This window comes from Cystoisospora suis (assembly GCF_002600585.1).
Source record: "Cystoisospora suis strain Wien I chromosome Unknown contig_811, whole genome shotgun sequence".
NCBI classification, from domain to species: domain Eukaryota; phylum Apicomplexa; class Conoidasida; order Eucoccidiorida; family Sarcocystidae; genus Cystoisospora; species Cystoisospora suis.
The window spans coordinates 1-13,078 of record NW_027153612.1 but is presented as its reverse complement, the minus strand read 5'-3'; the positions used below and the strand labels follow the sequence as shown (position 1 = coordinate 13,078).

The 13,078-nt window shown below is 46.1% G+C and overlaps 2 protein-coding genes across 2 annotated transcripts; one reads left to right on the top strand and one right to left on the bottom strand.

Annotated features, from left to right (window-relative positions):
* Positions 1 to 7,397, bottom strand: CSUI_001954 (uncharacterized protein). Its single transcript, XM_068062157.1, has 5 exons — positions 5,977 to 7,397; positions 4,141 to 4,287; positions 2,865 to 3,257; positions 914 to 1,697; positions 1 to 320 (listed from the first exon to the last, which is right to left on the bottom strand). The coding sequence occupies exons 1-5, from the start codon at positions 6,082 to 6,084 to the stop codon at positions 211 to 213; spliced, it is 1,542 nt and encodes a 513-aa protein (XP_067925868.1). The 5' UTR covers positions 6,085 to 7,397; the 3' UTR covers positions 1 to 210.
* A 203-nt stretch (positions 7,398 to 7,600) lies between these two features.
* On the top strand, positions 7,601 to 12,493 carry CSUI_001953 (uncharacterized protein). The gene has a single exon (XM_068062156.1). It carries the CDS (start codon positions 9,083 to 9,085, stop codon positions 10,211 to 10,213), a length of 1,131 nt encoding a protein of 376 aa, XP_067925867.1. The 5' UTR covers positions 7,601 to 9,082; the 3' UTR covers positions 10,214 to 12,493.
* The last annotated feature ends 585 nt before the right edge of the window (positions 12,494 to 13,078 follow it).

The window sequence follows — 13,078 nt, the reverse complement described above, 5'->3', positions numbered from 1 at the left end:
CAAGCGATGCGACCAAACCGAATGAACGGCAAGTCGGGAAAGAGAAGGCACGGGAAAAGATATTCTTGACAACCGCCTGTCCCGCATACGAAAACATCACACGGCTTCGAGAGAAACAGAGGAGAAAAATGAAAAAAGCCAGGAGAAGAGCAGTCAGAAAATACTCTTCTCTCCGGCTTCTGACCTTCGTGTCTAGCCCTGAGACCGCCTCTACACATCGTCATCTTCACTATCTTCCTGAGGTTTGTTTAAAATCGACCACGGCGTTGTAGGCATCTTCTCGTATGCAGGGGCTTCTTCAGCGGCTCGGCTAGTTAGAACTGCAAAGGAAAAGACACGGTGAAAGGAGAAAAGAGTGGCACGAATGTAACATCGTGTGGAGAACAACAATAAAACACATTCCCTCTGCGCTACCACCGGCGTATATGTATACATATACGATACCACTGACATCAAAGAGCATATGTGACATACTGGAGACATGCGCATGCCACCTAGGCACGCCCATTGCCACACAGAACAGAGAGAGATCTCGAGTACACACAACGGCCCGTGTATACCATGGCTCTACGCCCCGAGAGTCCTCAACGGACTAGACAGATGCTATTCCTGTGTTTGAAAGACTTTCTCAACAGATGCCCCATCCCTAAAGTCCTACGCGAATCTTTACATACATTACATCTCTAGAGTACGTACACACATCCGTCAGACCGTCGCTACAGCGCTAGATCGAGCAGTCTTGTTCCCCCGAGGAACAAAGCTGCTCGATGTATCCACAGCGGCAGGAAGTATGTACATAAGAAAACTTCCCTTGATACAATCTTGATTACATAAAGCTTGCTTCAGTGTAACAATGTACGTAGATATGCATGTATGTACGCCACGAGTGAGCACGCCAAACTGGTTGGCTTACATTCAAGATGTTCCTGCACGAGGTACTTGACCTGATCAAGATCTCCGACTTGAGCGTACTCTTGCCATTCGGCTGTATTGAGTCGTCTCCTCGAGAGAGCTGCTTGAAAAGATATCACCGTGTATAAGGCGACATCCCTTCCTACTGCAGGGTCGACATCAAATCGAATGATATCTTGTCTTCCCTCTCTCTTCCCATCGAGTGGCCTATATTCCAGCGCAGCGACAATTGTATTAGGGCCCTTCGAGGGTCTCAGATACACTTGGGCAAGAGGTACAAAGAACTTCTTTAACGCGGGTTTATCGTCTGCTTTACCATCATTCTTCTTTCCCTTCTTTTTAGACGTCATCAGATCTGCACCGCCCATCCCTAACCCACCTGGACCTCCGCCTTGTAAGAGATCGAAGAGATTTCCGATATCTTCACCCCCATGAAGAAGATCTCTTGGCTGATAAGATAACTCAAGAAGATCTCTCTCTACCAGAAGTGTACCTGGTACTTTGAAAGCTTTAGATGAAGCCTTTGCCCCGTCTAATGCATCAAAGTGACCTCCACCCCCGCTCTTTGAAACATCCCGTAGTTTGATAGCACAGCTAAAAGCGCCACGAGATAGTGCCTTCAAACAAACGTATGCCCAGGAATCCGCCATTAAAGCTGGCCCTGCTATAGCAGATGTACAGACTTTCACAATCTTGGGAGGAGGACGATAATCCGTATGTCTTGTCCCGCCTATATGGGGATCAAATACACCTGCCTTCTCATCGGAGTACTGCGTATCATGAAGCTGAAGACATGCAAGAAGACGACGACAGCAACAAGAGAAAGAAAGGGACGAAAAGAGTTTGTCTCTTGCGGTCTTCGAATTGGGCAAGAAATGGGATCAAGAGAAGAGTGAAAGAACGACACGCCACGAATGTGCACGGAGAAGAATGAGGAAATGGTCACAGATAAGCAGGCAGAATACTGTCTCCTATTGGTCGTACAGTGAATGGCGAGAAGGAGTGGAAAGAATCACGAGGCCTGATCAAAGTCTCGAAACACATGGAGGTGAAAACCAAGGTACAAGACACTACAAACAAACGTGCGTACAACCTTGAGTCCATTGTGTACAAGCACAGTCAAGGTGACTGCATGCGAGAAAGGATTGAGGGAGAACTAACCATGAAGGGTCTATCTACTACACTTCATCTTCCCTTGCTAGGAGTGGCGCTGTTCGCATATGACTTCCGATCCTCTTTGTCACTGCACGTCCCCCGGGGTGAGTCAGACACATACATTCTACGTATGTCTTGAGTTCCGCGAGAACCTCTACGTGTTAAAATACAGTACATTCTACTCACGAAACAGCTCAATCTCAATATACAAGCAGACGGGTATATACTATACCTCTGTGCACATCCGTACGCCTATACGCCGTGTGACCTCAGTGTTTAGATCTGGCGAGTAACCAGCAGAGACGTATCTTCCTGGGGTTCTCCATTTTTCTAAGGCACTGTGATGTCTCTTGATATGAATACGGTACACTAGATCACCACAGCATGCATATACATAAATATACATAGATACATTTATGTGCAGATGCGCAACACTTTGTATGCGTTATGCGTGTATGAATGTACCCTTGTACACCAGGCCCTCTTGGTAGAGACACAAAGCAGGCAGTCGAAAATGATCATTCCTGTTACCCGTCGAGTACACTCCGACTAGCAGATGTCACTCATCTATCCTATCTGACTCCGTGCATGTATTCACATACATTTTGCTCCCTTAATGGCTGTTTATCTCTCTCTCTATTTACCTATATATATACACGATGTACGCATTGTAGATATATAGGTAGATAACCATCATCATTTCTCGTCTCTTTCTCCTTTCCCGTCTTACTCGCCTCTTCTCTTCTCTATCCCACATCTCTCTTCCTGCGCGCATCTACTCCTCTCCTCCGTCTTACCTGATCTTCGACATTGCGATAGACCTTTGCTAGAATGAAGCGTCCAAGTGCATCAGGAGGGACAGTGAATGACGTTGAAGATCCCCCTTCTTTCGAGCAGTGCGGAAGAAAGTAATTGTGGTTGTTGATCTCCGAGCCTAGATACCATTCAATTCGAGTAATCGGAAATTCACGTGAAAAGGAAGACTTGTCGACAATCCTTAGTTCCTTTCCTACTACACATTCACCTTCAATGATGACTGGATGAGCTTCAGGGTCTGTAATAGGTAAAGAATTGTCTTTTCTCTTTGAAGAGACTTCATGGTGATACACACCTCGATCTTCATCATCTGATCCTGAGCTCTCTGATTCGCTCACATGATAATCTGGGAGATCCACAAGCTTCCCTTCTACCTGGAGCATAGACAAATAGACACCAGAGAGGAGATAAATACTCTCAACTGGAACATACAGAAGACGAATCCTGAACCACGTAGGAAAGGTGAATATAGACTAATGAAATACGGATAGGCGAACTGGAGAAAGATAGGTAGATGGATTGTAGTTAAGTGACTGGCTTGAAGAGAGATCGATTCGGGTAGAGACAGACACACAGATATGAATAGACAGGCAGATATAGCACACGCGTTTGTTTGCAACCTAGTCGGCCTTCCCGTCGACAGTACGGAAAGATGAACACGCTGAGATTGAATAGACGAGGGAGAAGTGCAAGAAGGCGACTCAGTACACGGAGCTCTGGTTACTCCAGTCTTCTCTAACACGGCACCTCATTGCCAAGATATGTACGCGTATACTTGAGAAGAGAGGAACTCCGAAGACGACCAGGAAGACAACAGGAAAAAGGAGAGAAATGACGGAAAAGAAAAGACGGTGAGAATACAAGAGCAGATACGCCTCCCTACTTTCTCCAGATCCTCAAGACTTCTGTCTTCTCCCACACCCCTTTGTTCTTCCGACACAACTGTATAAAGAACCGGCAGAGCATTGTAATATACATAGATAGAAGAGAACATATGTACACACATACATGTATATCAATATATAGAGCAGCGTCCATACACGAATACATATGAATATATATATATATATATGCAGACACGCGACTCTCACTTGCTTGTGAGATGTTTCTTAGCAACCTTTACCTCAGTATTCAATCGTTTGCATCTTCACCTCTTTCTCACCGATGGCTTGTGATCAAGACAAGATAGAAGTCTATAGACGCGTCTAAAGAAATTGTGGCTTTTAGTCTGCATGAAGCTCGAGCTTCTGTATTTACCTTGAATTCTTCTTCACGTTTTTTCTTCTTCACCCCTAAGCCTTGGATCTCAAAGGTCCCCTCAAACCCATCATCCTTCTTCGCCTTCTCTTTCGCTGCTTCGCGTATAGGCCTGATGTGATTCGGAGCATCTGTGTGTTTCATGAACTAAACAAGACGAAGAGAAGGCACAAAGGACGGAATGATAGACAAGCGATTCGTCTAAGAAAAACCAACACCACCAGACATTCTGAAAGGGAAAAAATGCATACATATAGGTATCTATTAACCCGTAGCTGTCTTTCAGCATATGGAAAAGACGTCATCACATCTATGCAGATATACATAGCCATATATATCCGGATGCATCAGTCTGTCTCTTCGCGACGCTATATATGTATAGACATACACGTATGTATGCATATCTATCTCTCAGTATGTACATGACATATGGATGTGCTTACCCCTGAAGACAAAAACATAGGAACCGAGACATACGATCTACTTCGTGTTAAGATCGCAGTCTTCTTTGTCGTTCTCCCTCACAAAAGGATACTTGCGTAGGTGCAGACCGTAGGTAGGCCCATGAAGACTAAAACTGCTGCTAAGGAATTTATCGACCTTGTAATGCGCATGCGTGATCGATTTTGATTCCTTCTTTCCTACTTCTTTACCTGTCTCAAGATAAGGAGGAAATGTATGTCTAGGGGGGGTGAGGTTGGGAGGAAACACTCTATTTAGGCTCTGAAGTCATAGGCTATTCTTTTGATCATATTACTGTGGTTCAGCTATATGTGTAAGTAGACATGTGAGCCTATATACCTAGCTGTACAAAGGAGATAGAAATACAGGCTATACACACATTGGTACATGTTGGACATATGAGCGTACATGCATAAGTATCACGAAGCGAAATACTTGACAGAAACGAAGTGGTGAGAGACAGAGAGAAAGAGAAAGGCGGAGACGTAACGTAGAAAAACACCAACCTAACTCATACAGAATAGCCGAATCAGGCTGAGAGGAGAAAGAAAAAACGATGAGAAGTCTTTGAGAGTATGTGTGAAGCTCCTTCTTGTAAGATAAAGACGTTCTCCGAATATAGTGTGAACTGGAAAGCTTACCGCATCAGCCCGTTTTGTTCCCTGCACAACGCATGAGACAGTTGAGAAAAGAGGCAAATCAAAAAGGAAAAAGAAAACAAAGCTAATAAGAGGGAGAGGAAGAAAAGTCGACATTTATACAGATGTACGGTAGGATATGTATACACCTTATATAGACGTAGACTATTGCCCCTGCACTATCATGTAGCACTATAGCAAAGGCAATACGGTGTTGTATAAGCATAGGTAGATATCTGTTTCTCCTCTCTCAAAATAATTGAAGTATCGGCACTTGACCCCCCAGAGAAGTCGAGCATACGTCAGACCCCTTGTCTGAGAGAAACCCTTACTCGTTCCTAGGAGTCGTGAATATGCGCATGTGCATATAAATTGATATATATATATATATAATGGTATAGGTATAAGTACGGTGATAAAGATATGCATGTGATATATATATATATATATGTGATAATGTATGTACGTAACAACTCAGACACACAGAAAACAGACACAGACACTACCTGCATATGCTCGTGTGTACGCACGGAAAAGAAAACATACATGAGTTATAAATACGCACAACGGGAAGCTTCACTACAACTGTTTGTCTCTCTCAATATACACAGTCCGGATATTCTTCTTTTACGCGCGTCCCCGTGCTTCATAGCATCACGTGAGTGACATGAGGAAGTCCGTTGTAAACGACGGAGAGAGAGAGAGAAGGAAACGTGTAGAAGTTCAGTTTGCTTACAGGAGGTTTCTTCTTTTTGGTTGATCGCATCTCATCTCTCTGTCTTCGTCGAATCTGTACATCATCCAACTGCTCGTCTGTAAGCACTTGAGATTGATCCTGCCCCATTTTCGCCTCTGTCTTTCCTCTTGAGAAATCCCCGTATGGTGGATGAATGAGTCGTATCTTATATTTGGAATGGAAAGAAGAAGGAAATAAGACTGCTTTTCTCTTCTTCGCAACAGCTATCCTTTAGACTGGTTACCCGATTGCATTCACTCTATCAACAAGAATGAAGAGAATAAGAGATACGGTAAAGAGACAAAAGCAGACTGGATGAATCTAGGAGGCTGTAGGGGTGGTAGCAGTAAGAATAGGAAAGAGTATGGGGAAAGAGCGAAGAGAGTGAGGTTTCTCCTCTCTCTTCCGCGGGTCACCACGAAGCGAAGCAGGCAGAAGATACGTCCGTGCTGTGTTAGAAAAGTGGTGTCGCGATGTCATTCACGGCTGTGTGGTGAGGGAATGGCGCAAGGAAAAAAAGAGAAAGAAAGAGAGGAAACTGCTAACAAGGCACGAAGAAAAGAAGCTGCCCATGCGGGTCATCTTATGTCTCCAGTCTAGTACCAACCCGCGCGAGAACAACAACACAGGATCTAAAAGCAGGGAAGCGCTTATCGTATACCAGTGTATATACACCTTGTGGGCAGCATGGAGAGAATCTAAGAAGGATCACATTTTGGTGTACATGAGTGTGCTCCTTAACCTTTATTCCTCCGGGCTTTCTGCGCAGTATAAGGCAAGAGAAGCGGTTGACCGGGTGTTGTCAGAGATATCCAAAAAAAGCGAGATCAGAAGGAAAAGAGGATGAGACGAGGACGAGCAGAACAGAACAATGAAGAGAGAAGAGTATGAAAAAAGAGAATGAGTGGCACTGCTTAGATTAACAAAGGGAGACACTGCCGAGAGAACAACACAAGCGTGACAACGAGAAAGACGAGTACGCAGGAATGAAGAGACTAGGAAAACGATTAGGGCGAGCTAGTGAAGAGACAGAGGACAAAGAGAAAAAGAGAGTTATACTTGAAGAAGAGGAAGGGTAGAACGGAAAAAGGAGAAACATGAGGGAATTTGACTAGTGAGAAAAGGGAGGAGTAAAAAGAGAAGAAAAGATCTCGGTGAGCCGGACCACGAAGGAATTCTGAGGAGAGCAGAGGTTAAGGAAAACGCAGAGCGGGATGGCCTGAGTGTCAAAGAAAGGAAAGCAAGGTCAGGCATACGGAGTAAAGAAAAAAAGACCAGTAAAGCACGAGAATCTGCACTGCAGGGTGGAAAAAGAAAGACCTCTTCGGACCAGAAGCCGTGAAGAAAACGGAGTGTATTAACTTTCTCGAGACGTTGCCTCCTTCGTGAAAGCGGTAATATGGATAAAGAATGAGATCTTCTGGCTTGAGTAAAAGAGAAAGTCTCCCTCCTAGCTAGCTAGCAGTCGATTTGGCCAAGGGGGGTGGCAGGATCGATGAGCCGAGAAAGAACTCGTTACGGCTCCTCCTTCCTCCCTCCTTTTCCCATCTCGTCTCGATGAGGATCTCCTGCATGTAGTGAGAACCTCTCTTCTCTTAACCTTAGCTTTTGTCCGCTAGGGTCTCAGGCGGCCTGCTCTCTTTGCTCTAGAGAGCTCTTTAGTGACGAAGCACACTGAAAGATGAAAAGAAAAAGAGCACGCTCGCAGCTTCCGTCTCCACACATTACACGGGTCGTCTGAGACTTACCCGTAGTTCATGCATAAGAGTCAGATATGGCTCTTATGTGAAATGCTCCCCTCCCTTTTTTCCAGTAAAGAATGTTGCTTAGTTATCTTTCTACATACTCTTCTTCTGGAATTCCTTCTTTCTTCGAAGACACGTTCCAAGACGTTGATATTTCCTTGGATTGACACGGCAGGAGGGTTCCGACAAGGGCGAGATTGACCGGGGAGAAAGCGTGACCAGTTTTCTTCGGTTCTCTTTATTCCTTCGGTTTTCTTTTGTGGTCAAGTAGATAGCTAGCCTTTTTTCCCTTCATTGCTCGGCTGTTCTTCTCTGAGTTATACTCGCAGTCGACGCTGCTGTTCCGAGGAAACACACCACTGAGTCTCTTTAGTTAGTCTAATCGCTGGTGTCGTCATGACGGAGGAGAATGAAGGCCTTCTCTCTCCCTGTTTGTTTGAGCGAACTTCCCGTTCCACTGTCCCACCTCTTCTCCTGGCGTTTTCTGATGGATTTTTTCTTGTTGCTCCATTCAGTTTTTCCCGTAAGCCTTACAGTCTCAGCCGTAGTCTTCTTGCTAGAGTTCTAATACATGCATCTAGAGACGCAGTCTCCTCTCAAGATGCATCTATGCGTTACTTTTGAGCCCCTTCCTTTTTTCCTTGTTGTTTAAGCTCTTCTGTTCCATCTGTATTCATCGTTTTTTCTTCATGCATCCTTTGTATTCCAACGAACAGAAGACACTCTGAGGATGGAACGAGAGACTAAGCTAGGGAAAAGAAAGAGGGGAAAGAGATGACAGGCCAGATGCTAATGAAGGCGGAATCCTCTCAGTGATATACTATGCCTTCAGTGGCACTTCGCCTAAGGCACTCGAATTGTAGAAGGAGGGTGAGAACCACTTTCCTGTTTCCCTGTGTTTCTCCTTGTCTCAGCAAAAAGGCTCAGGATACAAGGACAGTCTTTTGGTGGAGGAAGAAGATGACGAATGCAAGCAGCCTCTCACCTTCATGGTATATCGTGAAACACTCCCGCACAGATATAGAGAGATGAAGGTGGGAGAGTGGCGATCTGTACAGTCGAGTGTATAGAAACTTCCTTCGTGGAAGATTTGTTCTCTCTCATCGTCACCACTCCGTTCTGGTTTGTATCTTCTTTGTCATCACAAAACACGTTCTGCGAAAGAGAGCACTTGCGGGAGTGAAAGCTCTTTCCTGGTTCCTCCAGGTTTCTTTTTTCACCGGCCTGTCGTGTGGTGTATGTCCACCCGGGAAGACTGGGTTGAGTGACGCCCTGGGTGGGAGGTGAAGCGGGGAGTGGGGTGTAGCTGTCCCGCACGAAATTCTTGTTCTCACTTGCTCCTTCTCTTTCCCGTCATCGTCATGAGGAAACAGGAAAGACCAGCTGAGAAAGCTGGAGGAGATTACCTCCTTCCTTCTGTTTCTCCTTCTTCTTTTTTATCACCGTCGTCTCCCTCTCGTCCATTTGGTCGTCCAGTTAAAACCGCATGGCTTCCTTCTTTTCTTTGGCGTCGTCTTTCGCCATTCTCTCTCTTTTTCAAGTCTCTCCCCTCTGGGCTGTCCACTAATAGAACTATAGAGAAAAGTGCTTCGCACGGAGCCCGCCTTCTTTCATCTACAGCCTGCTCCTCTGTTGATGAGACGAAGAACAACACCTTCTCTAGAAAGCCGTCTCGTGCTTTTTTTTCTTCTTCCTCTTCTTCTCATCAAAGCCGTATTCCTTCCCATTCGTCTCCCGTGCTGCCACTTCGATTCTCTCGTTTCTTTTGGCCGTTGAGGTTTCTTCCTCTTTTTCTTTTTTTCCTCTTGGGTTGTTTTGCAGCCATTGCCACACTCGTCTATTTCTTGACGTTACCTTCGCGTGTTCCTCCTCTCCTTACTTCGTCTTCTCTCCCTTTCATTGTGTCCCGCCCCCCTGGAGAAACCAGAGGCGAGAAGGATGTACACCACATAGCTCAGCAGAAGCGCGTTTCTTCCGGTGCAGGCGCCGGGGAGTTAGTATCTTATTTTCTTCCCTTTGATGACCCGCCTTTCGGTGTGCCTAGAGAGAGGCCTTCCTCTGCTATCCTTTCTCACGGTTCTTATTCTCTTTCTTCCTTTTCTAAGGATGACTTGGAGACAGCGACTGCCGATTATCTATCAACTGTGAATTCTTCCGTTCCGAATGAAAGATTGGAACGTGAAGAAAACCAAAGAGTTGGAAAACATCAACAGAGTAATACGGTGAAGAAGGAATTCCTCACTGCTCATCTTCTTCATCCTTTGTATGCCTCCCCTCCCCGGCGTCTATACAGTTCAACGACAATCCAAGTAGGACCTCCAGCGGACTATTCAGGCTTCAGTTTCGAGGATCTTTGGAGTGCTTTCAAAAGCTCGCCTCAGGAGTATTTTCTTCTTCTATGGTTTCTTGCGTGTTTTTTCATGTTCTGCTTATTCTGTAGTTGGCTGTGCCGTCAGCGAAGCTTTCAGAAAGCTGTCCTTGTTTCTCCTTAAAGACAAACCGGACAAGAAGAAAAGCGAAGAAGAAGAGGAAGAGACAATGGTCTCTCTGAAGTTCCTCCATCCTTCTTCAGCTTTTTTCCTTTTCGGCCTTCGTGCTTTTCTTAAGTGTTTTTCTTAACTTTCTCGTGACCCTTTGCCCTTGTAATCTGTTCTCTTTCCTGAAGAAAGGAAAGTAAGCTTTCTTATCCTTTGTGGTTTGGGAAGAGAGAGGGATACAGAGAACGTCACATTTCTTCTCCATAGTGTTCCTGTCACCATCATCTCGGTATCAAATCTTCCTCTGATGCTTGAGGGCTTTCGTCTTCGTTTTCATTCTTCTTCCTCTCTTCATTCTCTTCTCTTTCATCTAGTCATTTCTAGAGGGTCTTGAACTCAGGATTGTTCTGTTTTTTTCTCCCCAAATTCTCTTTACCTTTCCCTCAGGTGTCTTTTCTCCCCTGTCACTTCTTCCGCTTTTCTAGACACCTCAGCTTTCGAGGTATCTCAGATATCAAAGATAGTATACTGGCGTAATACTCACACACTAGAATGGTTCAAGATAGATCACCTTGATCTGATAAGCAGATTTGGGAGTGCCAGATTGTTGTAAGCGGTCCTGAGCCGCGGCAGAAGGGTTCAGCCCTAGTCCCTCATCATACTCATACTGGCGCACTTGCGTTGTAATCAAAGGAAAGAGCTGTCGAGGGTATACCTGTGTTTATTCTGATCACAAGAAGAGCATGGCGTATGAAAAATAGTACAACAAAAATGAGGAGTAGAGAGTAAGACTGAGAAATTCTCACAACTGAGCTCATCCTGAGGCGTAGTGCCTGTCCTTTGTGTATGCGAAGATTTGTCGTAACCATCCATCGAAGCATCCGGGGAAGATTCTGTCTAGTCTTCCTGGGATACCTGTTTGTTCCCTCTCCCCAACGTTTCTTTCAAAGGAGATCAGAGTTAGGTGGAGGGAGAAGGGGACGCGCTCCATCCTTCCGAATGGATCTTCTGTGGGCGGTTGCAGCAGGATAGCAAGATTTGCAATTATAGATACTTCTTACGAAGAGAAGTCTTAGGGACTTCTCTTCGTAATCCTTTCATGAGAAGATCCAGTCTTTCACAAAAACGTTTTTCAAAAATTCAACATACAGATCAGCGCGAAGCAAAGAAGTGGATCTCTGTCCCTTCTCCGTCTCTCTCTGGGGGTGATAGAGTTCAATCAGCTCAGAATTTTTTTGCTAGGGGAAATGAGGTGTCGCAACAAAGAGAAGAAAAAACAATCTCGAATCCCGTGCAAAGTGGAAACTGTCGTCAGTATTCGACTCATTTTCCTCACCGTCTGAAACTAGGTCGGTGTGCCTACGAGTCGCCCGAGAATCGTTCCATCCGTGGAAGTGGCCGCAGGTTGGTGGCTAAAAAAATTCTTGATGAATGATCAGGAGCCGTCACGCTCTTCTTGCTATAAGATACGCCAGCAGTCTTTTTTAGAACTCAAGTTTTTGCCTCATCAACAGCAGTTCATTCTCTGAAGACGAGCTTTGTGATATTGTGGGTCTTTTCTCCGACAAATAATCCATAAAAAAACACGTTCTAGGGCAGCTGACAGCCGGCTAGTGACTGTTTTCCTCTCCCTTCTTCAGCCTCCGTCCTCCGTGATTTCTTCTCTTGAGCCAGGCATCATTACCCGCTGTAAGCCGCTGCGGTCGGCAGTCACCGGGACTACTCCGCTTTTTTGCTTGACCTTTCTCGTCATTCCCTTCCGTCCAGATTCTCCAGTAGCTTCGGTTTCGGGTGTACCCCACCTCTCTTCGTCCCCTGGTCTCTCTGTGAAAGGGGGCGTCACCCTGGGAGAGCAGTCTGGTTTTGGTCCAGCAGTACGTTGCATCGTCAGTTTGCGTTTTCTGCAGACCCGCGCATCGTGTGCTTCGGACCCGCGCTTATCGACCCGTGCTCGTCCTCTTGGTACAACAACCACGTTCCTCCGTATGTACTACTACGTATACATATATATATATATATACGTCGTCACCTGCTGGGCTACGAGTATTGGAGGGTACACCTGACTGGGTGAAGGGGGATAGTGGGCACGAAGGAGCAGAAAGTTCGACGTTTTTTGCTCTCGCCGAGAAGGCATCGCTTCGAGCCTTGTTCAAGACTCCCGGTATCCGAGTGGCCCCACCCGTAGCGCGAACTTTGCTTTCCGTTACGGATATTCATTACGTCATTCTGCGCTTGTGTCCGTGGGATTCGCTTGTGTGGGGCTGCTTGCCGAGACAGCAACAGACGTGTGACCAGACGGCTTTTTTTTTCTTTTCGCTAACCTGGGCAGACGACTAAGCTGTCCTCCCGCTTAGTGAACCTTTCTTGTACCTGCTAACTATTACCTTTCCTTTTCCGGTTCCTACGTTCACTCTCGATCCTCCGGTCCCTCCTTTCCGCCCGGGGCTTCCGGGCAACACGGGCTCCACTTCATTCGGGCACGAAACAATCATCGCTCTGCTGAAGGAGACACGTGCCCCCTCGCGTTCGGGCGACCAAAAGTTCAGTGTGGGGATGAACTTGCAAATACGCCTGATCACTTGGGCCGAGAGACAGACAGGACATTAGTGTCACTTGCTCGTGCTCTTCGTACTCAGCGCGCATAAGCAAAAGGATTGTCAGGGAAAAAGACCGCTAGCCGGAGTCAGGGGTGCTACAGGGAAACACGCATACCATTGCCCCTGATACAAACTACACGTGCACAGACGCAACATCACAGAGAAGTAGCTGTAGTGCCCGCTGCACAGCAACGGGCGCCACCGGATACTAAGGGTTCGCCAGTGCCCGGAATTGCTACAGCGGCTCGCCCTCACGCCAGCACACTACGGAAACACTTCCACT

Bases quoted from the DNA above. Each gene is read 5' to 3' on its own strand.
- CSUI_001954 (XM_068062157.1), bottom strand. From the start codon at position 6,084: ATGGGGCAGGATCAATCTCAAGTGCTTACAGACGAGCAGTTGGATGAT. The intron at 3,258-4,140 runs GTAAATACAGAA...TCTATGCTCCAG, and splicing joins AACGTGAAGAAGAATTCAAG to GTAGAAGGGAAGCTTGTGGA. The intron at 1,698-2,864 runs GTAAGACGGAGG...GCATGTCTTCAG, and splicing joins ATCGCAATGTCGAAGATCAG to CTTCATGATACGCAGTACTC.
- CSUI_001953 (XM_068062156.1), top strand. From the start codon at position 9,083: ATGAGGAAACAGGAAAGACCAGCTGAGAAAGCTGGAGGAGATTACCTC.